Genomic DNA, 27,328 nt, shown 5'->3' with positions numbered 1-27,328 from the left:
CAGTCGGGGTAGTCAGGTCTGCGTCTGAAACGCAGCACAATACATTTAGCACATTTATCATGGAGTTTATAAAGGTGTGCCTCATTCTCAGTATATAAATAAATTTGAAGAAAAAAAGAGAAAATACCGTCAGCACGTCCGCAGCAGAGGAGTGTATTCATCACTAAAATAAAACCTAAAACCTTTGTCATTATAAACATTAAAAGTTCACAGAAACAAGAACAGAGTCCCTGCGTCGCGTCCAGCTCTGACACTGACACTTTCTTCTCATATAACCGAAGTTTTCGATCAGTATTACACCAGCTTCCTGTTCTGTGAGCTCATTGTCACTTCTTAAAAAAAATTTTTATAAAAACATCACGGATAAAGACGAAATATTACCACAAAATATTTTGACACTTCCCACACAGTGTCAAACATCCTTAAACTAAGGTGACTCACAAATAACAAAAAGATGTACCCCAGTTACACGGTTTGAGGTAACCATTTGTTTAAAGATCATTTCAGTTAGCTCAAATTAAAAGATTTATTTCCTCAAAAAGTAGACGAAAATACAATGTGCAAAACAAAAAGTTCTCAAAAACATCATGTAAATAGGAGAGAACAAAGATAACACATTTTACAAATCATTACATTCGTGAACCTTCAAATATACAGTATACAGTATTTTTTTTATTAAATAAAAGATAAGTTTAAAACTAAGTGAAAAAATAACTACAAGAAAAGAGATGTCAGTGCACATACTGTCAAAAGTGAACATTTTGTTCATTTTATCTGCGCCATTCAAACACAGGAAGTGACATCGCTGCAGAACAAGCCTGACACACGCAGAGAAGAGTTTCGTAAGCTGATTTCCAGGCCTGATAATGACTGCCCGTGGTCAGAGACATATTTTTTGCACTATTTTGACACAAGTTGCACTGAATTCATCAAAACAACCTAAAGAAAGATTTCTATTTTTTTCATTATAAAACCAGTGACGTCATTCCTTTGAGTTTTATCATGGAGAACTGACACTTCCTGTCCACCTAACAGAAGCCATTTTGGAGAAAACAGTCAAATAAGGCTTCAAGCTTTAGTGCATAGAGCCTTTAATCAATTGGTTGACGTGTTTTTATTAAATACACAATCAAATCACAATTTGTTGCACACGTTAACAACCTCATTGCTCATCTTGTTGATCTTTCTGCAGATTGTGGAATCAGTGTTAATACCAATAAACTGACCAAGCAATGAAAGCCCACATCTAGGATCAAAATATGCAATCATTTTCCACCCATTTGAAAATCCATTCTTTTGGCTTTTAACTTGCAATGGACTGAATATTCATGCAGATATCTTCTTGGACTGCAAACTCTAAAACTACTTTTTTTTCTTAACACTGAACAGAACTTTAAAACAGCCCAATCAACATCATTAATGTTTTACATACCATGCATTCATGAACTTTCACTCATTTTATGGAAAACAGGCACCGATATTCAAACTGTGTGACAGTTTTGTATTTATCACAAACATAGCATAACTGTAAAAGCTACAAATTCAGCTGTGAAGGTAAGAAGGGAGTTTGCAATTTTCAGCTTTAATTTTATTTCTCAAGAATCTCACAACATTTCAATTTATGAATGTTCCTGTTTATGACATGAGCAAAAATGTAAAACTAGAGCACATTTGATTCTTGAAGAGATATAGCATGATTAAATCATCTTTGGCATCTTAAAGCTGCAGAAATACAATAACCATCACAACATATAATGAAAACATGGCAGCAGAATTCCCAGTCGTTTCATATAACAACCTGGAGTATCTGTTGCTGCCGGACTCCAATTCCAGCTGAGAGAGGAAGAGAGAGCATATATTGGGATAATCAAAATGTGATTTAATTATCCAAAAGAAATATTTGGGATAATAAAGTTTTTACATGAATGAGGAGGACGTTATTTACCACTGGGGTCTAAAACAGAAACTGGATATCGAAACAGTTTATTTTTAAAAGGGGCAGTATTATTTCCCAGGCACACATGGTCAATTTATAACAAATTGAGCAATTTACTGTTATAAAAACGCAACATATATCAAATAAGACTTGAAAGAAATTTGACTTTGTAACTTAAAACCCTGGAATTGGGCCTCTGTCACTTTAAGAAGCTCCCTGCTCTTTCTGAAACTCCGCCTCCAGGAAGTTATAACAGCATCGCTCCTCTGTTAACCCTTTAACAAACGTTTTTATTAGTGTTGAACTGAGAAGTTGCTCGTGTAGTGAGCTCAGGAGATACCCATTCTAAAACACCGGGTGTTTGCCACTCGCTGCAGGCTAGTCTGAAGGAGCTGAGTGGGGGAGTAAAGGAGGAAGGGCTGCTCTGTCAGGGAGAAGCTCAGAAGCTTGGAAGCTGCAGCTCTGAGGAGGCGGAGCTAAGTCCACCCAGTCGTTTTGCACAGCTGAATGGTTGCCACAGGAGGTTAAAGGATTTCTCAAACATGCATGAAAGAATCAGGGCAACTCTCCAAGTATGTCAACTATAAAATATTCTAACATAACATGATGTAAAGATTAAAAACATCAACTTTACATAATACTGCCCCTTTAAAAAGGTGAGCAATGTCAATCAGAAGGTGCTTGAGAATAACTAGAGAAGTCAAATGTGGCAAGACAGTTTACCCTCCCAAAACATAAATAAATAAATGCATTCGTAGATATAATAATGACATCACTGACCGTCATGCGGAGCTTCAACGTCCCGGTTGCACGTTAACGTAAACAGAATCTTCCTCTGGATGACGTCTCTCTGTTAAAATGGCAACATGGATAAAAATGTTCATTAAATCTACAATCTACTGAATGTTTACTAATGACTTTCTCTTGGTGAGGAGTTAAAGTTCAGAGTATTTCACAGCATTGCAAAATTCATCTGTTCCTGAAACGTTTTTGCGTTTCGAACGAGCTTCAATCTCCTTCAGTAACTCGCAAGTTGCAGGTCTGTCTTAAAACACTTTACCATTTCTAGTGGCTCCACGTGGATGGACTGTCTCATACAGAGAAGTGGTGCCTGCAGCAAACAAAAACATTTCAAGATCAACGTTCTGACCCCAACGCAATTATATTAATCTTTTTTTCTGTTGACTATAATCGTTTGTCATTAAGAACCATTTGCCCTGAACGAACTCATGGTAATGACATAACTGTATTTTATCATGTTGAGCAGCAGAGCCATGATATTGGTGGATTAACTGTGACAAAAAGTTCAGCACAAACAAAATTAAATTATTGAAATCTGTCGTTTTGTATGCAAGAAGTAATTAGCTCCATTTGGACTTTGACTCTTTAAATATGTCTGTATATTTGCTTTATGAAGATGAATCAAGTTTTTATAATGTCATTTGTTTGTGACCAACCATGCAGCAGAGAGCTGTAAACGTGAACTTCAGTCTGATCCACGTGATTGGTGGCAGAGCTGAACCGCCTAAAAATATTAAAATGAATTAAACGTAAAAATGAATGAAAGAATCAGAAGTTCATGCTTAAAATGAGACGACAAGTAATTACAAACTGACCTGACGCAGCATAAATCTGCAGAAGATTGAAAAAAATGAATCGGCATCATTAACACCAGAATTAAATAGATGAAATGTATTTAAAAATCACACATGTGACACATTTGATTATTTAGAAAGCGTTTTTGGTGATGAAGTAATCTGATCCAGTGTGAAAACGTTCTCACCATTGGACCGTGTAGCGCCACAGCAAGAGCAGGAGGACGATGAGAAGGATTCCACTAATTGGTCCAACAACTAAGAGCACAGGAAATGAAGAGCTGACTGGACTGGATCCAGCTACACAAAAACAAAAGTAATGTATTATTAGTCATCATTGTACCCAAAGAGATGATTTCCTACTAAAACATGTAAATGTGACATTGAGGTTTAACACAGACATTCTCAGTCTGTGTATCAATTTTTCCTCAAACAGTTAAATGGTTTTACTGTCGAAACTGAACTAAATTCAGATCTGCAATTTAAGAAAGTAACAAAGCTTTGCTGTGGGAATGCTCACCTGTAAACATTTGTTAGACGTTGATAATAACGACAATAACTTTTTAAAAATGTTTAAATGAGAAATGAAGCGTTGACAGTGACTGTAAACAGGAAACATTAATAAGAAAATTAAATGTTTGTGTCCAACCTTGATGTCACTTTAATGTTTTGTACCATTGATGTATTTTTCAAATAAAAATATTTGGATTAAAGTTTAAACGTGGAAAAATAGACTATAATTTTGGACACTAACATGGATCTCGCCATACTATGGCTTCTAATGTTACAAGTTACAGTTACAAAGTCGGCCTTCTATCACCTGAAGAACATCTCCAGGATTAGAGGACTAATGTCTCAGCCAGAGCTAGAGAAACTCATTCATGCGTTTATCTTTAGTCGCATTGATTATTGTAACAGTATCTTCACAGGCCTGTCCAATAAATCAATCAGCTTCTGCTGATCCAGAAGCTGTTGCTCACGTTCTCACTAAAACCAGGAAGATAGAGACATAACAGCAGTTTTAAAGTCCCTCCACTGGCTCCCTGTAGCTCAAAGAATAGACTCTAAAATACTGTTGTTAGTTTACAAATCACTGAACGGTTTGGCACCACAATACATCAAGATCTGCTGTTGTTGTATCAACCTTCCAGACTCTCAGGTTCTGGTTCTGGTCTGCTCTGCATCCCCAGAACCAGAACCAAGAGAGGAGAAGCAGTTTTCAGCATCTATGCATCAAAAATTTCGAACAAACTTTCAGAAAACTGTAAAACAGCAGAAACCATGACTTCCTTTAAATCTCAAATAAAAACACACCTGTTTAGAATTGTATTTGAAATGTAATATGTTACAATGTATTGTTTATTCCATGATGCATGACTGTGTTTTTGTGGTTATGTGCATTTCAGCCCTGCTGCTGAAATGTGCTATACAAATAAAATTTGATTGATTGATTGGTTGTCGAGTCACAACAATCTTGTTGGGAACTGATTACATTAAATATGGGCAGTTTAAGAGAATAAAATAATAAAGTGCATTAAAATACCTCCTGAGTTTCCTCTTAAATGTAAACAATAATCACAGATGCATTTAAAAAGAAATTAACTTACAGCTTATTGTGATGTTGGTCTCGTCACTTACAAGACTATAGAAGTTTGTATTTCCTCTCATTCCATCACATCTGTAGATTCCTCCTTCTGTTACATTAATATCTCTGTTTTCTTCATCAGTGAGTTGAGCTTCAGGTGTGTCTTTGGTCTTTCTCCACATCTGTACCTCCATCCAGCGGAGGGCTCCACTGAGCAGCTCAGTCTCACACTGCCCCTACTGGTATGGTTGTAGACCTGCAGTCAGTTTGGCTTTGGTTTTGCTGCTGTTAAAATAAAAACTTTAATTATTCAGTCACCGATTTTACATATTCCACAATCACATTTAGTACAACATATTCAAATGTCTCAACATAAACAATGACAAAACTCCATAATTGACTTTCTCTACTGGGGATAAATGATGGGTTATCTTAGTTATTTTAATGACCAAAGTAAAAAAAAAAAACAACAAAAACTACAAGATATTTTTCTGCACAAGGATTTAACTTAAAGTAAAGATGTGAAGCAACATCATAACTCTCATAATCCAGGTGAAAAATCCCTTTGGACTCAGTTGAAACAGTTAAATTTAAAGACTTGAAGAAAAATGTATCTTCATTTGGAAAGCAAAACAAACATGGTCTTTTCCCAATCAACTATATCCTCATTGTCCTTTGTTTGTGGTTTTATGTCAACACCAATATCGATTCTAATCAATGGGGGAAAGCAATTTGCAGCCATTAAAATGTAGTGAAAAAGTTAATCTACATGCATCTTGTGGCTGCTTTACAGTGAATAAAAGGTATATTTATCGAGTGGAAAAAATTTAAACAAAATGTTGATAGCAATTTATAAAAAATGTTAAAAATGCAAAAAAACAAAAAGTTCATGTCATGCAATTTATTTCAATGTAAATAAAAGCACACAAAAGACTTGGAAAATATAAAAGCATCTAAAATTAAAGATTGAACATTGTCTTTTAAGTCATTAGTAAAATGTGTATATGGTTAAATAAGACATTCAACTGATCCCAGTTCAAAAACCAGCAGGAAGCGTAAACCAACACTATTAATTCATTATTTGGCTGAATATTCTCAGACTCTGTAAACTTCATTTTGTACATTTACAGACATTTGTAAGTAAATGTACATTTAAATGTAAATTTGTACATTTAAATATAAAGGTAATTTTATTTAAATTGCACATTTTCAGCAACAAGGCAATAGGAGATGCTGTACAGGAATTTATAGAAAAACAACAAAAAATAATAAACCAAAGAAAGAGCAAAGAAGAAAAATAATCTAATGTTTATGCAAATAAATAAACAAGATCCATCTATTCAAGGAGATTTAGTAAGTATGAGTAAATATCCTCTGGATTGGAAGATTAAGAGTCTAAAAAGTAGTTGCTAAGGTAGTTTTCTGGATTTCAAGTTCTAATACATGTTCTGGGATGCTAAATAAGAGCAAGATTTAAATCTTCCAGATTAAATTGACTTTCAATATTCTGCATTAATCGAGGGGAACTTTCAGACAGATGCTCTGCTAATATTTAGGCTCTGCTTGCTTTGATTTTTTGCTTTGGTCCTGATAAATAAAAAAAACAAAAAAAACCCATCACGACTCACCTGACACCAGCAATGACATCTTTTCACTCCACTTTGTCAGAGAATGCCGGTCGTCTATCTTTCTGCACCGACACATGTAGTCTCCACTGCTGGACGCAGAGACTGTGAAAGTCAGGAATTTTCCCTTTGCCATTTTTACAGTTGTCCCATTTCTCCTCCATTCGTATCTCCACTCAGTGGTTTCTCTTTCTTGGATCTCACATGTCAGAGTGATCAACTCACCACTGAACATCTGAGGCCAGTTTGGTTTTCGAGTCACAAAAACCTCATTGGAATCTGTTTACATTAAATATGGGCCAGTTTGAAATAAATAAAGTAAATACCTCCTGAGTTTCCTCTTAAATATATAAATAATCAACAGATGCGTTTAAAGAGAAATTTTACTTACATCTTATTGTGATGCTGACTTTATCACTTACAAGACTCTGGAAGTTTTGTATTTCCTCTCATTCCATAACATCTGTAGATTCCTCCTTCTGTTACATTAATATCTCTGTTTTCTTCATCAGTGATTTGAGCTTCAGGTGTGTCTTTGGTCCTTCTGAACCATATGTACCTCCATCCAGCAGAGGGCTCCACTGAGCAGCTCAGTCTCACACTGCCCCCTACTGGTATGGTTGTAGGACCTGCAGTCAGTTGGCTTTGGGTGGAGGAGCTGATTTAATAAAATATAATAAAAATGTCCGTTAACACGTTAAGTTATTCTTCAGTCAGATTGAGTACAAATATTCAAATGTCTCATCATAATATGTAACAAAACACAATAATTGAGTTTCTCTGATGAGAATAAAGTTTTATTTTAGTTTAACCTCCCAAATAAAACAAACAAACAAACAACAAAAATGATACTTTTCTGTGATAGCTCACCTAATTGAACATAATTTTATTCATAAAATAATAAGTTTAATTGTATTTCACAGAATTGATGTTTTCTGTAGATGTTGCAACTTCTGATACTTCACAAGAGGTTAAAAGTTCATTTTGGGAGGAACACAAAAAGCTAAGCTAATTTCCTGTATATAAATTTAACTTACAGAGGATTAAGCATGTTCATTAGCTATATATCTCTCTATCATGTACAAATCTAGTTGAAAAGATCATTTGAACTCACCATAACAGTTATAGAGACCGTGTCACTGCACTTGCATCACTGGAGCTCTTCCTGACACCACAGCACCGGTATTCACCACCCTGATCAAGTTGGATAGATGGTAATGTGAAGCTTTTGTGCGGGTTGGATTGAAGAATTTTTTCTTCATTTCTTCTAATGTCATATTCCCAGTCTGTGTCTTTGCCTTTATCCATGTCACAAATGAAGGTCACGCTCTCTCCAACATGAAAAGTCGACCAGTTGGGGTCAATAGTCAGGTATGCGCCTAAAACGCAGCACAATACATTTAGCACATTTATCAATGTATGTTTATAATACATTTTAAGACACCAAATAAAAAAACAACATATATGCACCTCATTCTTTGTGAATAAATAAAAGAACAAAGAAATCAAGATACCGTCAGCATGTCCAGAGCAGAGAAGAGGATTCAGCAGTAAAATAAAAGCTAAAACTTTTGTCATTATTAACAAACAACAAAGTTTAGATTGACGAGCAAAGTGTGGGTCACTCTGACACCCAGCGCAGGAGCTTTACAAGCACATCCTCTTCTTTACAAGTATATCTTATATGTTTCCCGTCAGAATGACATCAGAGGTTTCAGCCAATTTCTCTTCATCTGATAAAAAAAACATCAGACTTAAAATATAAGTACTAACACTTCTCACACATGTAAAATTCCTCTTTATCATATGTAATTTCTCACAGCGTGTTTATCGTTCAGTTCTAAAGTCCACATTGGTGGCTGAGAATTTTCTCCAAGACTAGATTAAGACAATGGAATGAACAAAAAGTACTTAAATATTTTAAATAGGAGTTATGTGTGTCCGTGAGTGTGCGCGTTTGTGCGTGCGTATGTGTGCGTGTGTGTGTGTGCAGCACCAAAAGCCACACAGTGATCTTATTTTTTCCGGAGGAATATTTTTAATTTTTTTAATTGTGACGCAAGTTGTGGCAAATGTGCTAAAAAAAAAAAAAAAAAAAAAAAAAAAGAGAGAGCGAGAGCGAGAAAAGTGTGTTAATGTGAAAAACTAGCACACCTCTGTTCACATAACTTTTCATTTATTTTTACATTTCAGTACTGAGCCTATCATCAGATGTTTTTCTTGTTTTACTTAATAAAAGCAAGTGGGAAAAAAAAATTAAATCACAATTTGTTAAGTTCAGCGCTCCAAAATGAGTTCATTTTCCTGCAGATTGTAGAATAACTTTTATGACCAAGCAGGATCACTATGTACAATTGTTCTCCTCTGACTTGAAGTAGGGCTGGTGGAGGAATAATGACTTTGTTCTGCAGAATAGTTCACTTATAAATGTAGGTTTTGCATATTTGTTAAAACTGTCACCATGCAGTAGAATATTTTGTAAAAAAAAAAAAAAAAAAGAAAATATATATATATAAAAAAAAATTCCCTTCTCACCCACCGCGGGGGGTTCTTATCCTCTGAGCTCGGGTCCTCTACCAGAGGCCTGGGAGCTTGAGGGTTCTGCGCAGTATCTTGGCTGTGCCAAGGACTGCACATTTCTGGACTGAGATGTCTGATGTTGTTCCTGGGATCTGTTGTAGCCACTGCTCCAGTTTGGGGGTTACTGCCTCGAGGGCCCCGATGACCACAGGCACCACTGTGGTCTTCACCTTCCAGGCCCTCTCCAGTTCTTCCCTGTGCAGATGACATATGAATGTAACCAAAGATAAAATCTCAGATTCGAAGAAAAATGGAAAACATAATAATCAGTAAGAAGTTTTGGAGTTTTATCGCTATAATACGAGTAAAAGTTTTCCAGTTTGTTACTGAGCTGAGTATAAATCATTTTTGAGGCGGTGTTTCTTTTAAGTGACAGTTAAACAAGAAGGGTTTTAATGTTTTTTGGCTTTTCTGGACATGGGACCATCGTCAGCCAGAGTTGCTCCTGACTTGTAGTTGGCATAAACTGCTGCATCTGCCGAGCGACTCCGTTTTCCTGTCAATGGAGAGATGAAATGATTTAAACTGGAAGGCTGTCAATTGTCATCTTCGTCAGCTGGTGACAGCTGGTAACTGCCAGCGTTACACACATGCAACTCAAAAAATAAAAGGTGTCAATTAAAAGTTCTGAAACCAATCCACTGAGCAAAAAAAAAAAGGCCTGGAAGTAATTTTCTCTTCCTTTAGCTTTTGTTTTTTTTCTTGGCTTTTTTCAAATGGATAATCTCAGCAGATGCTGTGGTAGAGTCTGAAGAAGAAATGAAATGAACAGAAACTAAAAAAACACACGAAAAAAACAATTTCCATCTCTGGTGGCCTTATGTATATGTTAAATAAGGAAAATTATGATTTGAACTCCAAGATTATATGGAATGAAATTGAGTATAATGTCATGAAGACAAGTTACAATACAAAAAAAATAAAAAAAAAATAACCGCACCTGTTTTCACGTCGGAGCCCACAGCGCCCTCTTGTGGATCCTCTGTTGAGATAAAAAAGAACATCTGGAGGTTAAAACCAGTTCTGCCTGAGTTTTGTTCTGCTGCTGTCAATCAAATGTCTTACTCGTCGTCCCGAAGTTTTTCATTTCAGCCAGGAAGTACACAGTGTCTGGGGATTTATCTGCAAATAAAATATTCAAGTTACCAACACCAGTCGCATGTCTTTAGGGTTTCTAAGTGACCAATTGGTGACATTCTTATCTACTTTCATAAAATTACTCTACTATTCCGATTGACATCATCCACACAGTTGGGGCCACAACTCTTGAGATTCATTAAAAATTGTAGTTATGCAATGTGGATTTTTTCAGAATAACAGAAACAGAACAAATTTGAGAATAAAAATGTTCTACCTCTGAATACGTTACATTTAACCTAAATGTAAGAAGGGATTTATAGCCAGGACTGTACCTGGTCCTCTGTTTTCCACGTTAGCATAAACAGGACTCTCTTCTGGATCAACAGAAAGTTCTGTTTAGATGAAAAAATAAATAAATAAAAAACAGCGTTAGTAACAGTTCTGATCACTGCTCTCATTAAATTGAATATTTATTTATATATATATATGTACACATCTTACTCATCAGCCCAACATTTTCCCCTTCAATCTGGGAGTACACAGTGTTTATGGATTTATCTGAAAAAGAAAATATTCAAGGATTATACAGTCACACATTAGGCTTTCTAAGTGACCAATTGGCAGCATTCTTAACTTTGACAAAAACAGCCTACTAATTTTACTGACATCACAAGATTTCAAAGTTGCCTTTTAGAAATGTATTTAAGCAATTCCAGCAGTACAATGAGGACTTCTTTTTCAAAAAACACACAACAATCTGAGAATGTAAAAATGTTATGAGTCGGAACTTAAAACCGGAAGGCATGCAGCCGGCAGCTTGACAAGCCCACATATTTGTAACCCCTCTCTGACATTTAGGTTTAGTCCCAAAGTGGTTGGAGCAATAACATTTTGGAGTGGGTAAGTCAGAGTCCTGACGTAATAATTGTGGAAAATCTCTGGAGGGAACTAAAGATTAGGATTAAGGTGACGACAAGGTGCCATTACAATTTCAATACTCTGAATTCATCACCAATGATAAATCTTTAAAATAGGAGTGGAAACACAAAACCTGAGGAGGTAATATTTCATTACCAGTACCAGAAGCTTCTTTATTCACAGTAGCGTAAACAGTGCCCACTTCTGGACCAACACGAAGGCCTGTTGAGATGAAAATAAAAGAAAGAAAAACCCACCAAAACAAAGATCAGACCAGCTGCAATATGTAGCTTTTTATTAAACTATATTTTTTACCTACTTAGAAATTATTATTTCTAAGACAGATAAAGTGGGGAAAAACAAGCTCCTCTGCCTTTTCCCAGTGCTAACGACAAGAATACGCCACTGAGTCAGAAACAACCAATCAACCTTAGCGTTGTCAAGCGCTCTCTTGCTACCGCCAATGCTAATGCTACTTAGCATAGCCACAGATGAAGCTGGATAGCCTTTTTTCTTAACAGTAAGTCGTTTGTCCACCTTTGAGCATTATTGATTGACAGTGCTAAGACCCTCCTCCTCCTAGCTCTGATTGGTTGATTTTGACTGGGTGTGGTGCATTTTTGCACACCTCAATCTTTTTCCAGATTATCTGTCTCATGCCATACTATCTAGACATCAGCACAGTTATTACAAACATTTTTTGTGAAATGGAAATGCTGCAGATTTAAGAACAGTTCTCACTGTTCTGTATTTTGAATATATTTGCGTCTTACTCTTTGTTCCAAAGTTTTTTGCTTCAAGCAGAGAGTACCCATTGTCTATGGATTCATCTGCAAATACAATATTAAATACATCTGTTATACATCTGTTGCTTGTCATTAGCTTCCTAGTTGACCAATAAGTTGCATTCGTAACAATTGTAACAAACAATATATATATATTATACCATTCCTACTGACATTATAGCATTTGAGTGACTAATTGAAACAAATGTTGATTTCTGTAGCTGAAATAAGGATTGAATCCTTATTAGCCTAAATAAATAAAATAAAAAAAAGTTCATTCATCTCAGTGACTCAAATCAGCAAGTAAAGCACATTATACATGTAGGATAATGAGATAAACACTTCTGTTTTTAAGTCTATGATGATCTGCCTGTCAAAGCAGAAAACATGAATTACCTATAGCTTGTATTTTCACATGTGACCAAAGAGCGCCCTCTTCTGGATCTGGAGGACTCCCTGTTGAGGTCAACAAAACCAAAGAACTGAAGGTTAAAATCCGTCTGAACTTATTCTTCTGCTCTCTAAACTAAACATGTTTCCATCTTACTCTTTGTCCCAGAGTTTTTTGATTCAGCCAGGGAGTACACAGTGTCAGGTTTGCCTGCAATAAAAAAATATCCACAGATTATATTTGAGCTGTTTATGATGAAAGTTCCTAATTGACCAACATGTTGTAACAATTTCAACAGAAATACTCTACCGTTCCTGTTGACCTCTGAGGATCCGAGTGACAAACTGAGGGAAGAATTGTTTACTGTAAATAATAAATAAGGACAAGAGGCTTACAGTTATTTTTCAATAAATTAGGATATTGTTAAAAACTTAATTAATTCCAAACATTTCAGTTCACACACCAAAAAGAGTCATTAAACACAGACTGACTGTTAAAAACCTTTTTTTCTATAGATTTTGACATAATTATTTCTGATTATGACTGATGAAAACATGAGATTTCAGGTTAGAATATTTAATCAGAAAAATACACATAATACAAAAATAGACGTTAATGAAAAGTATGTTTACTATCTGATAGAAGGCTGTTGTTCTCAAAATCTACTTTTAATTTGACAATTAAACCTCATGGGAACACATATTCAATTTCTCTGAATGTGATGCAAGTAAGTAAGCGAAACAAAGTGCATCCAAATTGCACTTTATCTCCTACTGTTTGTATTTAGTTGAGAAAATGATAATAACAAAATAAAATAAAAAACTATATTCCAATGAATCTGCTTTCTAACCCCGTTGGAGGGAGATGTGTGTCTCAGCCTGGTTGACCTCATGATTAGTGGCGAAGCGCCTACTGGAGCTCTGTGATGAATTTAGTCTAAAGCTGAAGAAATGTGACCACTTTGTTAGAAAAACAACCGGAAATTAAAGACAAAGGTACGAAGAAAATAGTTTTTTTTGTCAAAAAAAGAGACAATCAGATGTTGTGTATTCACCTCGTGTGCCCCAGATCTGTAAAAAAAAAAAAACTTTTAAAAATACCTTCATCATGTTTTTTTCTCTTGTCACAACATTAGAATGCATCTTGATGAATCTGAAACACTTCAGATGATGAAGAGCAGGAGAAACGTCTCACCTTTCGTCCGTCTGCTGCGCCAAAACAAGAGCAGCAGAATAATTAGACTGATTCCACCAACCAGAGCAACGACCAGCAGCACGAGCGACAAAGAGCCGACTAGACCGCTGCACTCAACGGATGCTGGAAATATAAAACATGAAAAAGGAATAAGTGGTGCTTAAATTATAATTTTATCATCTAAAAAAAAAGATATCTTAAAATGATTATAAATAAAATCTACAGCAAATCCAAAGACTTCTTTTGAATGAGGTAACAAAAGGCTTTTTGCAAAAAAAAAAAATGCATGATAGTAAGTGAAATGTAACTTATCACTGTGATGTAATGTCAGTATCTATATGTGTTAATGAGTGAAGAGGAGGATTTATTTTCAAGAATTCAATTATTTCTACATGTATATACATATATTTATATATATAAAAATCTGTTTCAGTGAAATTTGAAACAGATTGTGAAGTTGAGAGCAAAACCTCTCTCCGTGATTTCACTAATCACAGAAAGAGAACATGTTAAGGCCACCATTCTTACTGATGCTGACTGTGTCACTGTAGTCTGTGTAGTAAACTGGTTTTCCTCTTCCTCCTCTGCACCAGTACAGTCCTTCCTCTGAGACATTCATTTGTCCATTTGAGGATGAAACAGCATCTTCTCCGGTCACAGGCTCTGAGGATTTTTCTCCTCTGTACCAGAAATATGTCCAACTAAATGATGATGATGATGATGATGATGATGATGATGATGATGATGATGATGATGATGATGATGATAATGATGACGTGTTTAGTGAGCAGGTAAGCATCACGCTGCCTCCTGCTGGCAGCTCTGTGCTGCCCGCACTCAGATGGGCCTTTGGTTTACCTGTTGGCGAGTTTAGACAACAACAATATAAGAAACAGCATAGATGTGAGTCACACACATAGTTCTATACATAAGACAGCATTTTTACGTAAAATATTTATTTTATTTTGTGACGTTTGTGTCTTATCAATTGTGCTAAATGTGTTCACAATCTGAAACAGACCAATCAAAACTGGCCAGGATCATTCCAAGCAGGAAAGACACTTGTTTTTTGTTCTATAGTTAATTATTTCTCTTTGAGTCCACAGAAGGGGCTATTTGAGTAAGAACCACCACTGACTGGAAATGTGGGAACCCTGGAGCCAAAACTACAAGAAAACGGAACGATGTTTGTTGTAAGGAATCTCTCTCCTGCCCTATTGGAGAGACTCTTGTGTCAGAGTCTGATCGAGCCAAATCGCAGCTCCTTCTTTAAATCCTGTTTCTCAATCTTCTCCAAAACTCTTAAAACACATAAATGAAACATGACTTACGAAATACTGACAGTGAGACGGGTTCACTCCACCCTGTCGAAGAAAAGGCATCATCTTTGAGCAAACACAGACACCTGTAGTCTCCCCCGTTGGACTCAGAGACACTGAAAGTCCAGTTTTTGCTCTGTGTCCTGCGTATGAACAACCCGTCTCTCCTCCAGTCACACGTCCACTCAGCGGTTTCTCCTCCCTGGACTCGCATGTCAGAGCGATCGTCTCGCCACTGAACATCTGAGGCCAGTTTGGTTGTCGAGTCGCAAAGACCTCGTTGGAAACTGTTTACATCAGATAAGAAGAGAAACTTGAAATCCATCAAGAGAACTCAACATTATTATTATTATTATGTCTGAATAAACTCACAGGTTATTTTGATTGTACTCCTGTCACTTGAGTAACTTTGGTGGTTGTGTGTTTCTGTTACACCTTTGCATTGATAAAAACCTCCTCGTGTGACATTAATAATTCTGTTCAGTCCACTATTATTTTTGATTTGAACCCGGGGAGAGTCTGGGGTCCATCTGAACCAACTGTACATCCATCCAGCAGAGTTTTCCACAGAGCAGCTCAGCGCCACACTGCCCCCTACTGGTATGGTCGTTGGGCCTGCTGTCAGAATGGCCCTGGCTTTATCTGCTGTTATCAAGCACACGAAAATATGTTTAAAAAAAATAACTTAAAAGCACCAATGTTGGAACAACATTTATTTGTATCATTCCTAAATTGCAAACTGCCTTTTTAAGTCAATCATTGTAAAGCCCTGCCAGTTTGTACAGAAAAATCAAATGAAATGTAATAGAAAATTTTTTTTGGAGTTGCTTTGAAATCTGAATTAATGCATTTTGGTTACTGGATATATGCTTTTATTGTAGAGGGGAAAAAACCCCCCATTCCTTTCAAGTATATAAATGTCATTGTTTAACAAGTACATAAAAATGTCTCTAATCTTCCAGCTTGCAGGTGTTTTGTTACAGTGAGACATGCACTGGAAACCTTCATAGCTAAAACTGTGTCAAAAAAATAAATTGTGTTCAAATATTGATAGGAATAAAAGCGAAGTTACCTTGAGCATGTCCGCAGCAGACGAAGATGATCCACACTACAGTGAAAGTAGAAAGTTTTACACTAAACAAGTTAAAGAAAAACAACAGAAGGTGTCTGTTTTACATGTCCAGTCTGTCCAATGCTGACCAGATGTTCTGTTTATTAAATGTTTTTAAGAAAACCACTACATATTTTCTCGTACCAAGACATCAGAATTTTGCCAATTTCTGTTGCACAACAGTTTTTCTTTTCTTTTTGTCTACAAAGGTCATGGCACGGTTTAACCCTCTCAGGCTCAAATTACTTGCAAAGACTGGCTAAGGTGTTGCATATCTGCAACACCTGCCTGGCACGGTTTAAAAGAAAATGTCATTAAAAAGAAAAATGTTTATCAACACTGTTTTGTTGACAAAGGTTTGACAGACATTTAACATACTCTGCACTAATTAAAACGAAAAGGTGAAGTTATGTACTTACTCAGTATGTCCAGTACGTAATATAAAGTGTGTTTCGCCCTCATTTCTGAGTCAAATGAGGACGAAACCAGATAATTCTGCCTTTTTGAAATGTTTCAGCCAAGTGCTGCAGAAAGAAAACCCACAGGATAGGAAATTAGTTTCGATACAGACTGAGATCGGACCGCGGTCTCTGTATTAGGTTTTGCCACAGAGCAACGTGATGCTTCCTGTCCAATACCGAGAAATCTACAGCCATGTCAAAGAAAAAAAACACCAGCTTTATTTATTTGTAAAATGGATTACATAGTTGTTGCCAACTAAGCAAAAATAAATAAATAAATAAATATTTACTTGAACTAAAAACATGAGCAAACCACAATGCTGCATTAGCTGAAGGTGGAAAAACTTGATGTATTCAGCATGTTGATCTTCAAGCAACCATCTTCTACATGACCACATCAGTGCTGTGCAGGAAGTATGGTTAGCTCTGCCTCGCACAAAGTTTCTGTTTATGCAATTTCTATGAAGTCTAAAGACTGTTACATGTACACCCTGCACAACTGAGCTGTGGTAAAGAGCTGCAATCAAGCAATCACAATGACTGGCAGTGACTCTTTTTGAACCAATTGTTTAATTTCGACCCCATTTAAAGGTTTTCAAAGATGAATGGCTTAAATGACTTTGCTAGTCATTTGAAAGCAAATTGCTAGTGTATTTTGCATCGTTGTTTTAACCCAATTGGGCTTGAGTTTAAGGTCGTGAATGGTGGTCACAGACTAATCTTCCTGGATTTTTAGGATGAGAACAGAATTTGTGGTTCCATTAACAATGAATAAACCGAGGACAAGACCTTGTTTGATGATAACTTTCTGAAATGTGTTCATTTCAAGTCAGATGTGACTCGAAATGAACGACGAGTTTTATTGTTTTATTGGTTCTGAGTATCTTTCCGACATAGTGAGGCAGGCCTTTGTTTCCTTTTAGTCAGAAGTGGTTTTTAACCTCCAAACTTTCCCATCAGTGTTACTTTTAGACTCTTAGCCAGGAATGCTAAAACTAACAGAAAGCTAGTTGAGTAGCGCTTCAGGTGTTATTTTGGGTTTTCTGCGACCTCCCGCTGAGACATTTTGTAATTTCTTTTGGCCTCCCATGAGCTGACTCAGCTTAATCCTGGGATTCTCAGAATGGTTATAGTTAAACTAAATAATTTATAGGCATTAAAAAACACTGTCTTATAAAATCTTTCACCCACTTTGTATGTAAGTGGCATTGTTTCAGTGCAGGCCATGCTGTGTTATGAGCATTTTAGATAAGCCTTCTGGAAAACCACATTATTTTAAAGGAGGCAATTAGGTCCAACTCTTTTCATTGACGCTTTCTGAAAAAAAGATTTTGATAACATTTAAAGGAATGATCCACTTCGTCTCCAGTGCTACGAGCTACTTAACATGCTAAGTCGAGGACACGAGTGTCCTCAGAGTAAGCTGCAAAGTCAGATGAAATTTAGGCTTGAAGCAAAACAGAAATAATGACCAGGTGTGAAACGCCGGATGAGATCATGATTATGTCTTCAACCACGTTTCCCATACAGCCAGATAAATGTTCTTTGTGCAGCAGGTGTGATTGTGTCAACTTTGGCGTTCAGTCTAAATGACCACAATCTTGAGAACAAACAATAGCAAAGAGTCTGTCTCACTTTGCTCCAATTTATGTGTCATAGCCTAAAAGGTGTTAACCTCTCAGAGCTCAATTTGGGTCTATGTAAACGTTGATCTCACTCACACCTCTCGGCACCTCTAATGCGGAAGAGCATTAAAATGAAATACTGGCGCAAGGTTTCACACCTCTGGGGCTTCATCACTGAGAGTATTGAGTATTCAGTTTAAACCCAACAAAAATCACCCTTCTATTGTTGTGGAAAATTTTGTGGCCCTCAGCAAAGTTTTGTCTTAAACTTCAGTAAAACTAATACCTGTTGATCCTTAGATGTATTCGGGTTCAGGGCCAACGACTGCTGGAGAAGTGAGTTAATACAATAATTGGATGGATGTTTAGATTATATAAATAGTATTTCAATAAAACAGCTTTCTTACACAGTTTTTGCACATCAAGTTGGTATTCATAAAATATAAAAAAGGCAAAACACGCTGCTTGTTTTTGCTGGGAATTATAAGCAACATGTTGTTGAAGTAGATTGACGCAATGCAACACTAATAATTATAAAGTTAATGCACTGTTTTTAAGTTTTTTATCAACTTTATTCAGATCATGTGCGAGTTTATGCAAAACGTACAAGCATGCAGGGTGGGGGGGGGGGAGATATGTTCACTATTAATTTTTCAGACTGACTCAGAGGGGCTGCAAAATGTGTGAAGCGCTCAGGGTTTAAATTAAGTCTGTGGTTCACAGTTTCTTTTTGAGACAAATGAAGTCATCAGATTCAGCTACCGGGACATTGCTGATATAAAAATCTGTCCCCGAGTGACAGAGTGTTTATTTGTCGGACAAAAACAGCAGAACTTCAATGCTCGATCTGAGGATGGTACAGACATGGTTATCCACACTTTTACTAACTTGTGAGTAAAAGCTAGTTTTTGTTTTCTTTATGGATGTTGATTTAAAAAAAAAAATCACATTAATTTGTATCATTTTAAAAGGGTAACAATTTTTTTTCAAGAAGTCTTGATGTATCAACAACATTTTGAAAAATGTGAAACAAAAGTGGAACAATTTTCAAATTCAAAAATGTACATACGAATATCAAGGATATAATAAAAAAACTGTATTCTTTTTGGTTTAATTTTCACTTAGTCCTACATTTTCTATTTTTTTTTAAGTGTTTGGTCCTTTCATCGACTGTGGATCTGTCCAGGGTAAGTACTGACCTTTGCGTTTGACTCTCAGTTTATTCACCATTTAACATGGTTTGTTCTTGAATGGTCAGGACATAAAGGAAACCAGAAATCTGAGTCTGAAAAAGAATGGCATTTTAAAATAAACGATTTGTTGGAACATAGAAAGGAACACTCAGAAACATACGTCAGTCTAAAGGTCAACTTTATGTATTTTCTTCATTTGCCAACTGAGCAGCAAAGGTCCCTCAGGCCTCACTCAGAGCAGACAGCAGGGGAATACCAGCGGGTGGCAGTGTGACCCTCACCTGCTCTGTGGATGCGTCTGCAGACTGGAGATACTACTGGTTCAGAAAACAAACATCAGAATACTCAAATCTTTCATGATAAAAAATGGAACAGCAGAACAGACCATTACTGTTTCAGAAGACGGCATCTACTACTGCAGAGGAGGACGAGGAGGCCCAGTTGTTTTCACAGAGGACAGCAACGCAGTTACGATTGACAAAATAAGTTAAGTGTTTTGTCTGTAAAACAACGCGTATCAGGTATAAAATCAACCTCGGCTTTGAATTCTTCGCAGTAATTCATGTTTTTTTCCTTCAGACACGCCTTCCAAGGCAGCAAGGATAACACAGAATCCCGACTGGATCAAAATATTTATCGGAGAGAGGATCAGTCTGACATGTGTCGTCTCGGATGGAGACGGCGCTCGGTGGGAATACGAATGGAAAACGACGAGCTCGGAAAAGCCCGTGAAAACCGCTGAGGTCTGGGTTTTCTATACCTCCGATTCCAGTGCCGGCGACTTCTGGTGCAGAGGCAAAAACAAGATGGACTTGCTTCCCACAATGTGGAGTTATCCCATCAGATTGACTGTGATTTGTAAGTTTTTTTATTTTTATTTATTGTTTATCCATTTCAAAAATAAATCTAAAACTCCTGCTCACTCTCTTGATTTGCCTGATTATGTAGGTTATAATATTGAAAATACAGAACGAATTTGAAATTGACTGTCAAAACGACAAAAAAGGAGGAAAGCATTGAGTTAAGTCATTTTCTAATGATGCCTTCATTAATTAAAGAACAAAAGTGCCATCGTAATAGATGTTACTATTACTAGTGACTTTTTGATCCTACGATTGAGGATGTATGTGGCAAGTGAAACTATACTTCAGTGTCCCCTGTAAAATGTAACAAACTTTTTCTACTTGTAAGGATGCAATTGAAATTTTTAAATGAAAAAGTTTCATGGCACTTTTTTCATTATATATTACAGCAAGCAAGCCGAAGGCAACACTAAATGTTGACATGTTTCATTGGAATGGAAATTGGATTCTGACCTGCTACGTGAATTTGTCACCATCGACCTGGAAATACTTCTGGTATGTGGGTGAAACGCCCTCTGAAATCCTGCCCAGAGAGGATGCTGCTGGGAGCAACAAACAAATCCTTGCCTCCCAGAGAGGACTCTACTGGTGCAGAGGGGGAAGAGGAGATCCAGTTTACTACACAGAGTTCAGTGACCCACTGAAAGTCGGCACAAACCGTAAGTTTCTATTTTGCATACGCAAAAAAAAATAATGAATCCGATTGCACTCAGCTCATTCGGGCAATAAGACAAGACAAAAAAAAAAAGATAGATTGCATTATCTCGGTTTTGCACTGAATACGGTGGGAAAGTCAGGACAACATACATGTCCATAAGAGTGGTTTGATTGTTCTTGAAGTAATTTCCCCTGTGACTTTTACCACATGCAACAACAGAAGAGTCAGAGTCAGCAGCAGACCCAACTCCTCCCACCACCGTGACTCGTCCACCAGGTGAAAAAGGTGAGCAGCACCATCTGTGGCCAAATGACAAATAGCATCAGTGCAGATGGGAATTTTTCTGTCTCTCTTGTTGTGTTTACCATTATGCAATAAAACTGGAATATTTGACAAGTCATTATAAAATAAGAAGAAAAGTAAAAAAGCTTCTTGTCTGAACAATAAACCAGCGAGCATGCTATCTGAGATTACTTGTAAGTCACTTACCGTGTTAAAATGTTCCAGTTTAAATATTCTGTTTAGATTGAATTGAACTGAATTGGTGACCTGGGAGGTCATGTATAAATGTACACAGAAAACCATTGCGGCGTTGAGTTTCACACACGTCGTCATGTGTACAAATACATGCTGCAGTGAAAATTTCCACAACTGTGTCAGCTTTGAGTTGCCACAAGATTAACTAACCGCAAAGCATCATGGGTAAATACACGGGTAAATCATTTAAATGCAAAGAAATCTAACTCCATGCAGCCTTATTCAACTCAGCGCATTCAAGGCAATGTTTTCTATCATTTTAATAAGAGCGAACCATTTTGCCTCATGCAACATGCACATAAAAAAGTAATGGGAAAACCTCAATCAGATGTAAATATGTTTTTATTATCATTGGTCTGTTGTAATGTTTTATAGTTATTTTACATTTTAACAATGTTGGGAGAATTTTTGATTATTTGCAAAGTGAAATAGAGAGTAAGACACAATCTTTAGTTCATTTTTTTACATCTAAATTTAATCCTGGCTTGTGCATGTAAACTTTACTAGCAGTAAACATTGCACTAGTGTCAGCACTGCACTAAAGGCAGCGAGACAGTTGCAAGTGTTTAAAGTTGATAACGTGAAGCTTTTGATGAGTCAGTTAAAGGCTAGAAATGTGTTGACAACAGGTTTGGTGAATGGAGCCCAATTTGATGATTTGTCATGGGGCCCAAACAGCACCAGTGTTAACAAGTGGTGTGTTATTACAGAGGGAAGCGGCTCTCCTGTCATTTCGCCACTTATGACGGGGTTGGCTTGTGGAAATCTCCTCCTCTGTGGAAGTCTGGTTTTGCTGTTTATGCTTTTGCTCAGAAAAATTAAAGGTAAGAATTTCAAAACGAACAATCCCAAAGCCGTGTCTCATGATCTCAGTGTCGCTAAGACCTCTCCTCACAGATCCAGGTCCTAACATCATTCTGAGTTTCTTAATTTTGAAGAATAATAATCTTCACATATAAAAACACATACGTTCTGATCCTGTTCCACCTCCAGAGCTTTCTTCACGTTTGGAATCTAATCGAGCCTCTGGTGAAAAGCAACTCATCGACCCAGATCCAGACAGTCCTTACAGTCATCTTACCCATGGTCAGGCCTGAATGATTGATAAATTTAAAACATGGCTGCTGTCCAGAAATATATTTTCTCCATTATGCTAAGGATCCTGATTTTTACCCTGTAGGCGACACAGCTATCTACGAATCCATCCCCCCAAGCAGAAATCTTGACACTGGTGCAGTACACTCCTTGATTCATGTAGAAATATTAGTAAATGAAATATTATGACTGCCTGATGTGTATAAATATTACATTAATATTTCAGGAGAAGGAGACCATCGTGCTGCATTGTGATCAGCTGAAATGTCGCAACACAAGCAGTACGTACAAAAACTATGAGATAATATTTAATTAGGCAACCTGTAAAAACATGAAAACACACATATCACATTTTAATTAAAGGCGCTAATAATAACATTGAAGCAGTGTAATATAGCTACTGAATGACGTCAAACTCATAGCCAAGTGGGAACTAAACTGAATTCAAACCTAGACTCCAGTAATTATAGCAGAATTACCCGCAAATATTTCTGCAGGTTAACACTGATAGTAAAACTGAGTAAATGCTTTTAATATTTCAGTCAAGACATTTTGGTTGTTTCCTTTATTTTATCCATTCTGCTTTCCTATCGTGTTCATAGCAACTGACTTTGCTGTGTTTCAGATCTAGAAGAAAAAAGAGGTGAACATCTGCTGTCCTTTAAGACCACCAAGACATTTTTCAGCTTTGTAAAGACCTGCACAATCTGTGTGTAATTTAACCACCACTCATGAAATCACTTAGAAATCAAGCTTTTGCAATTGATCATTCGGTAATGTATTGCTTGTGAAAATGGAAACTAGAAAAAAAACAAACCGTAGATGTTTGTCTTTGAATAACAACCTCCTCCTCCTGTATTCCCCTGCTTTACAAATGCAATGCTTTGAATGTAAATTACAGTCGTCAACACCAGTCATTGCAGTAAATGACTGGTGTTGCAGTTTTTTGACCTCTCTGCCTACACTTACAGCCCGCAGACGATCACATGACACGGGCACAACACAGACACAACGGCAGCATTCTGTCCATGTAAACCATTGTAAAAGTTAAAGACCACTAATATCAAGTTATGTGGACGGCTTTACATTGTTGCAAGCTTTGCATACAAAACTAAATCAGTTCAGTGGGAACAGGGCAGGCCTAAACACATGGAGACACCATCAATAAAAAAAATATATATATTCTTGATCAGGGTCCGATAAATGGGTTGGATCAGAACACATTTTATTCAAGTTTGCAGCAAAAATGAAAACTTGATCAGGAAGAACAAACTCAAGATCCTCTCAGAGTCTGACAGATGAAAGAGACAAGTCAATACCTATTTAGACCACTACTAATTTCTTTATATCCTTCCAACTTGGGCGATCTCCAGGCAAACTATTTGTAGCTAGAGTTGAATCTTTCTTTACTTTCTCACAGTCAATAATCCTGTAGGTTTTTCTATTAAAAACCAAAAAAAAAAAACTTCAGTTTATCTCTGGTTATTTACCCTTATGCCTGGGGTCATGCTCAACTTGATTTCACTGATGAACGCACCAGAAAGTATATTACCTGCTTACCTCTGCACTGCTGTAGTGCAAGAGATAAGCATTGCGATATTTTTAAAAATAAGAGCTACCACAATGGGTTTCACCATATTGTGTTGTGTTGCACACAAGACCAAAGTGCAAACCCTGGACAACGGTTCCCCGATTGGCTCGGACTGAAGGTTGCTGATGTGTACATGCCTGTGTTTATTTAAGTAACACTTGAATCAGATAAAGTCAAACCCTAAAGATTTGATTTTGTAACAGTCTGAAGCACTGACTGAGCTGACAAGACATCATGCTCTGACTGACTGACTGACTGACTGACTGACTGACTGACTGACTGACTGACTGACTGGATGAATGAGGCTCTGTCCAAGTGTGTAGGCAGAGCATAATGCCTCTGCAGCCCTCCCATTGGCTGAAACAATGAGTGGGAAGGGGCTGGAATGAGGCAACGGCCAACCGGAGACCAGACTGAGTGGGAGTGGGACAGAAAGTCCTGTTGGAAGAAAGACACTCCAAAGAGTTTCAGTCTGAAGTCAACATCTGGATATCCTGAGATGACCAGCTGGTTCTAAATGAGCCAATCAGCCTCTGAAAAGAGGCCAAGAGTTGATGATGGCGTCACAATGAAGACTTAACGATAAGAAAAAAACTTGCTCTGGCTTTAAATACCACTCTATGGGTAAGCACTTGTCTGATTGAATGATCATTTCACTGCAAGGAGTTTGAATATCTGGACTATTTTTTAAACTGACTGGAAAGCGATGCAGCTGGCTCCTGATTGGTGGGTCCTGCAGGCAGAGGCCAATGACTGACAGAAGATGTCCATGAGCGTAAAGAAGAAGAAGTCACCCTCTGTGCTCTCTGACGCTGCCTCTCATAATCATTCTCAGCGCTATCCTTCTTCGACCCCTCCACTACCTCTGAGGTCTCTGCAACTTGTTGCTAGGCAACCACAGGCACCTGTTGTGCTGCGGGAGCGTAAGAAGGCGTCGGCGGTCAGGGAGTCCTGGCCGCGCGCCTCAGCAGCAGCCCACCACAGATCTCTGACTCCACCCTCCAGGGCGCATTCAGTTGCAGAAACTCGGCAAAGGCCCTCCAGTGCACCAAGATCAGACATCGTCTCAATAGCTCCGACTGCCTCAGTGTCCCAGAATCCTCTGCTTCCAGCAGCCTGTCCTCATCGGTCAGTTCCTGCTAGAGCTACGCCCAATGGGCGAGGTTCCGATTTAACCATGATGTCACTACTGCTGTTTTACCACAGGTAACCGTGGGGATCAAATGGTGCAGGTAACAGCAAATATACTAGGGGTTGAACATTTTTAAACTAAAGTGCATATGCATATTTATTATTTATTGATGTTAAATTGATTACCATTTTTGGGAAAGACGATGTAATTCAGCGTCTTTGCTTTGTTGCTAATTTTTGGGATAGAAGAGACTTTATGAAAATCCACAATAAGTTAGAATTTTATTCAAATTGTGTTATTTGAATCGCTGACGATGCATCTTGCATGATCACTTTACCTCAAAGGAGAACAACTCACATGCATAATGAAAATCTCAAATTTATTTGGCATCTATTTCCATATTAAGTAACTTCTGATCAGAACTTTAGGCCTTGAAAATGGCACAGGTCGGGTCCGATCCACCTGTTACTCTGTCACGCCTGTTCACCTTGCCTGCATCTGTTTCACCTGTGCATCTATTTGCAGCTCTTCCAGTCTTTTGGGCATTGATGGTAAAATTGAGCAGGCAATGGTAAGTCTTCCTGTTTTTGATTTGACCTGTTTGCCACCAGTGTGAATTTTACCTCTATAGCTGCACTTAACTAATTTGCTTTGCTGAATCCGGTATAACTGCTGTAGTCGTAAACTATTACTCTATCTGTGTGATGTTCATGCAGCACCCTCTGCTGGTAGATGCAGATTGACACAGCTGCAGTGTGTCAATCTGCAAGCAAAGTGCTGACTTTTTTTTTTTTTACCTCTCTTTCTGTCTTCACTTGCCCATCCCCTTTTTGTTTTAAATATATGTATTTTGTTTCCCCCTTTCCCTAAATTTGCACATCTGTTTCTGCTTGGCTCCTCAGGATCTGGTGAAGAGTCATCTGATGCTGGTGGTGCGTGAGGAGGTGGAGCTTTTACGAGAACAACTGAAAGACCTGCAGGAGAGGAACCTGCAGCTTGAGAGAGAAAACCACATCCTGAGAACGCTGACCCACAACATCTACTCGCCAACGGGACACAGAATATCTCAGTGATATACTGTGGACAGTCACAGTGTTCTCCTCTTGGACACATGCAGTCTGAAATGAATTGGGCTGGAAAAGTTTCCTTATCCGAAGTAGAAAATGTCATGCAGTAAAAAAAAAAACTGAAAAAGTATTCAGGTGATGGAAGGCTAGTCAGCTACGAGGCTAGTCCACTTTTCATTTGATAATAAGCTGGCATGCTAGTGCGATACAATGCTGCAATAACAAATTTTTAACTTTTTCCACTTTGACACAGTCATTGCTTAACGTGAAGATCAGCTGCAATTTGTAAGTCAGGAAATAACAGTAATCTCTAAAGGGTCTGGAAAAGCACTGGGACATGCAATGTCTTATGTCATTGTGCAGCTTGTCCTCACATCTAAATCCAAAAGTCCACTCTACTTTTGTCAGAATTAGATTAACAGAATGTGTTTACACTTCACGGCACACATACTTTTTTGTGTGTTGAGCTCAATGCAGCTCAAAACAGCAACAAACTTTACAACAGGGTAGTGCAAAAGTCTAAAGGGTTAATAATCACTAATATTATGCTTCTTCCTACATTTTCAACCATTTTAATCTTCAGCATGATCGTTATAACTGGCTCACATTGATATGACTTCCTCTAATCTGACATTCTCATGTAACAAACTTTTTCCTAGATTTGCTTTCCAGTCAACATGTTTATGAAATTCTCATGACTCGCTGAACTCAAACAAACCTAAAAATGACAGAGAAACCAGAAACTTTGAAACTTAATATACTGTTTTTAATAATCGCATGTCAATTGTTTCGCTTACAATGCCCGTGTCGTAACACCGGGAAAAGTTCACACACCTGAGTGAGTGCTAGCTGCTAAACCAACTCTGTTGTCATGTTAACATGTTTGACACGTTTTGACAACAGGACTTGTTGCTGCTGCTAGAATGACAATGATTATGATGAACTATAATATATAAATAAACTAATGAGGTATAATTATCCAGCTGG

At 37.4% G+C, this 27,328-nt stretch overlaps 2 protein-coding genes, 2 long non-coding RNA genes and 1 pseudogene across 5 annotated transcripts; 3 read left to right on the top strand and 2 right to left on the bottom strand.

Annotated features, from left to right (window-relative positions):
* Positions 1-2,716: 2,716 nt before the first annotated feature.
* Positions 2,717-3,463, bottom strand: LOC129352415 (uncharacterized). The gene is made up of 3 exons (XR_008604876.1): positions 3,394-3,463; positions 2,997-3,047; positions 2,717-2,786 (listed from the first exon to the last, which is right to left on the bottom strand). It is a non-coding gene; the product is annotated as an uncharacterized LOC129352415 (long non-coding RNA).
* A 4,449-nt stretch (positions 3,464-7,912) lies between these two features.
* LOC129352349 (uncharacterized protein DDB_G0271670-like) lies at positions 7,913-17,807 on the bottom strand (annotated as a pseudogene).
* Positions 17,808-19,026: 1,219 nt separating this feature from the next.
* On the top strand, positions 19,027-19,759 carry LOC129352416 (uncharacterized). The gene is made up of 3 exons (XR_008604877.1): positions 19,027-19,095; positions 19,357-19,392; positions 19,610-19,759. It is a non-coding gene; the product is annotated as an uncharacterized LOC129352416 (long non-coding RNA).
* Positions 19,760-19,766: 7 nt separating this feature from the next.
* On the top strand, positions 19,767-23,205 carry LOC129352401 (uncharacterized). The gene is made up of 8 exons (XM_055021368.1): positions 19,767-20,256; positions 20,651-20,920; positions 21,139-21,204; positions 22,167-22,280; positions 22,450-22,542; positions 22,637-22,687; positions 22,778-22,832; positions 23,177-23,205. The coding sequence occupies exons 1-7, from the start codon at positions 20,205-20,207 to the stop codon at positions 22,804-22,806; spliced, it is 675 nt and encodes a 224-aa protein (XP_054877343.1). The 5' UTR covers positions 19,767-20,204; the 3' UTR covers positions 22,807-22,832; positions 23,177-23,205.
* A 1,401-nt stretch (positions 23,206-24,606) lies between these two features.
* Positions 24,607-27,321, top strand: LOC129352403 (sperm acrosome developmental regulator-like). 2 transcript variants are annotated; one of them, XM_055021370.1, is made up of 3 exons: positions 24,607-25,270; positions 25,800-25,845; positions 26,177-27,321. In XM_055021370.1, exons 1-3 carry the CDS (start codon positions 24,906-24,908, stop codon positions 26,345-26,347), a joined length of 582 nt encoding a protein of 193 aa, XP_054877345.1. In that variant the 5' UTR covers positions 24,607-24,905; the 3' UTR covers positions 26,348-27,321. The 2 variants fall into 2 exon arrangements, with proteins under 2 accessions (XP_054877345.1, XP_054877344.1); XM_055021369.1 differs by having other exon boundaries at positions 24,607-25,348.
* Positions 27,322-27,328: the final 7 nt, after the last annotated feature.

Source organism: Poeciliopsis prolifica, unplaced genomic scaffold (assembly GCF_027474105.1).
Source record: "Poeciliopsis prolifica strain line A6 unplaced genomic scaffold, Auburn_PproV2 SCAFFOLD075, whole genome shotgun sequence".
NCBI classification, from domain to species: domain Eukaryota; kingdom Metazoa; phylum Chordata; class Actinopteri; order Cyprinodontiformes; family Poeciliidae; genus Poeciliopsis; species Poeciliopsis prolifica.
The sequence above is the reverse complement of the archived record's forward strand: the minus strand, read 5'-3'. Positions and strand labels throughout refer to the sequence as shown.

Excerpts from the sequence above, each read along its gene's own strand:
- LOC129352401 (XM_055021368.1), top strand. The coding sequence starts at position 20,205 with ATGGACTTGCTTCCCACAATGTGGAGTTATCCCATCAGATTGACTGTG. Across the intron at positions 21,205-22,166 it reads TCGTCCACCAGGTGAAAAAG|AGGGAAGCGGCTCTCCTGTC; the intron begins GTGAGCAGCACC and ends GTGTTATTACAG. Across the intron at positions 22,688-22,777 it reads AAGCAGAAATCTTGACACTG|GAGAAGGAGACCATCGTGCT; the intron begins GTGCAGTACACT and ends TTAATATTTCAG.
- LOC129352403 (XM_055021369.1), top strand. The coding sequence starts at position 24,906 with ATGTCCATGAGCGTAAAGAAGAAGAAGTCACCCTCTGTGCTCTCTGAC. Across the intron at positions 25,349-25,799 it reads CTACTGCTGTTTTACCACAG|CTCTTCCAGTCTTTTGGGCA; the intron begins GTAACCGTGGGG and ends ATCTATTTGCAG. Across the intron at positions 25,846-26,176 it reads GTAAAATTGAGCAGGCAATG|GATCTGGTGAAGAGTCATCT; the intron begins GTAAGTCTTCCT and ends TTGGCTCCTCAG.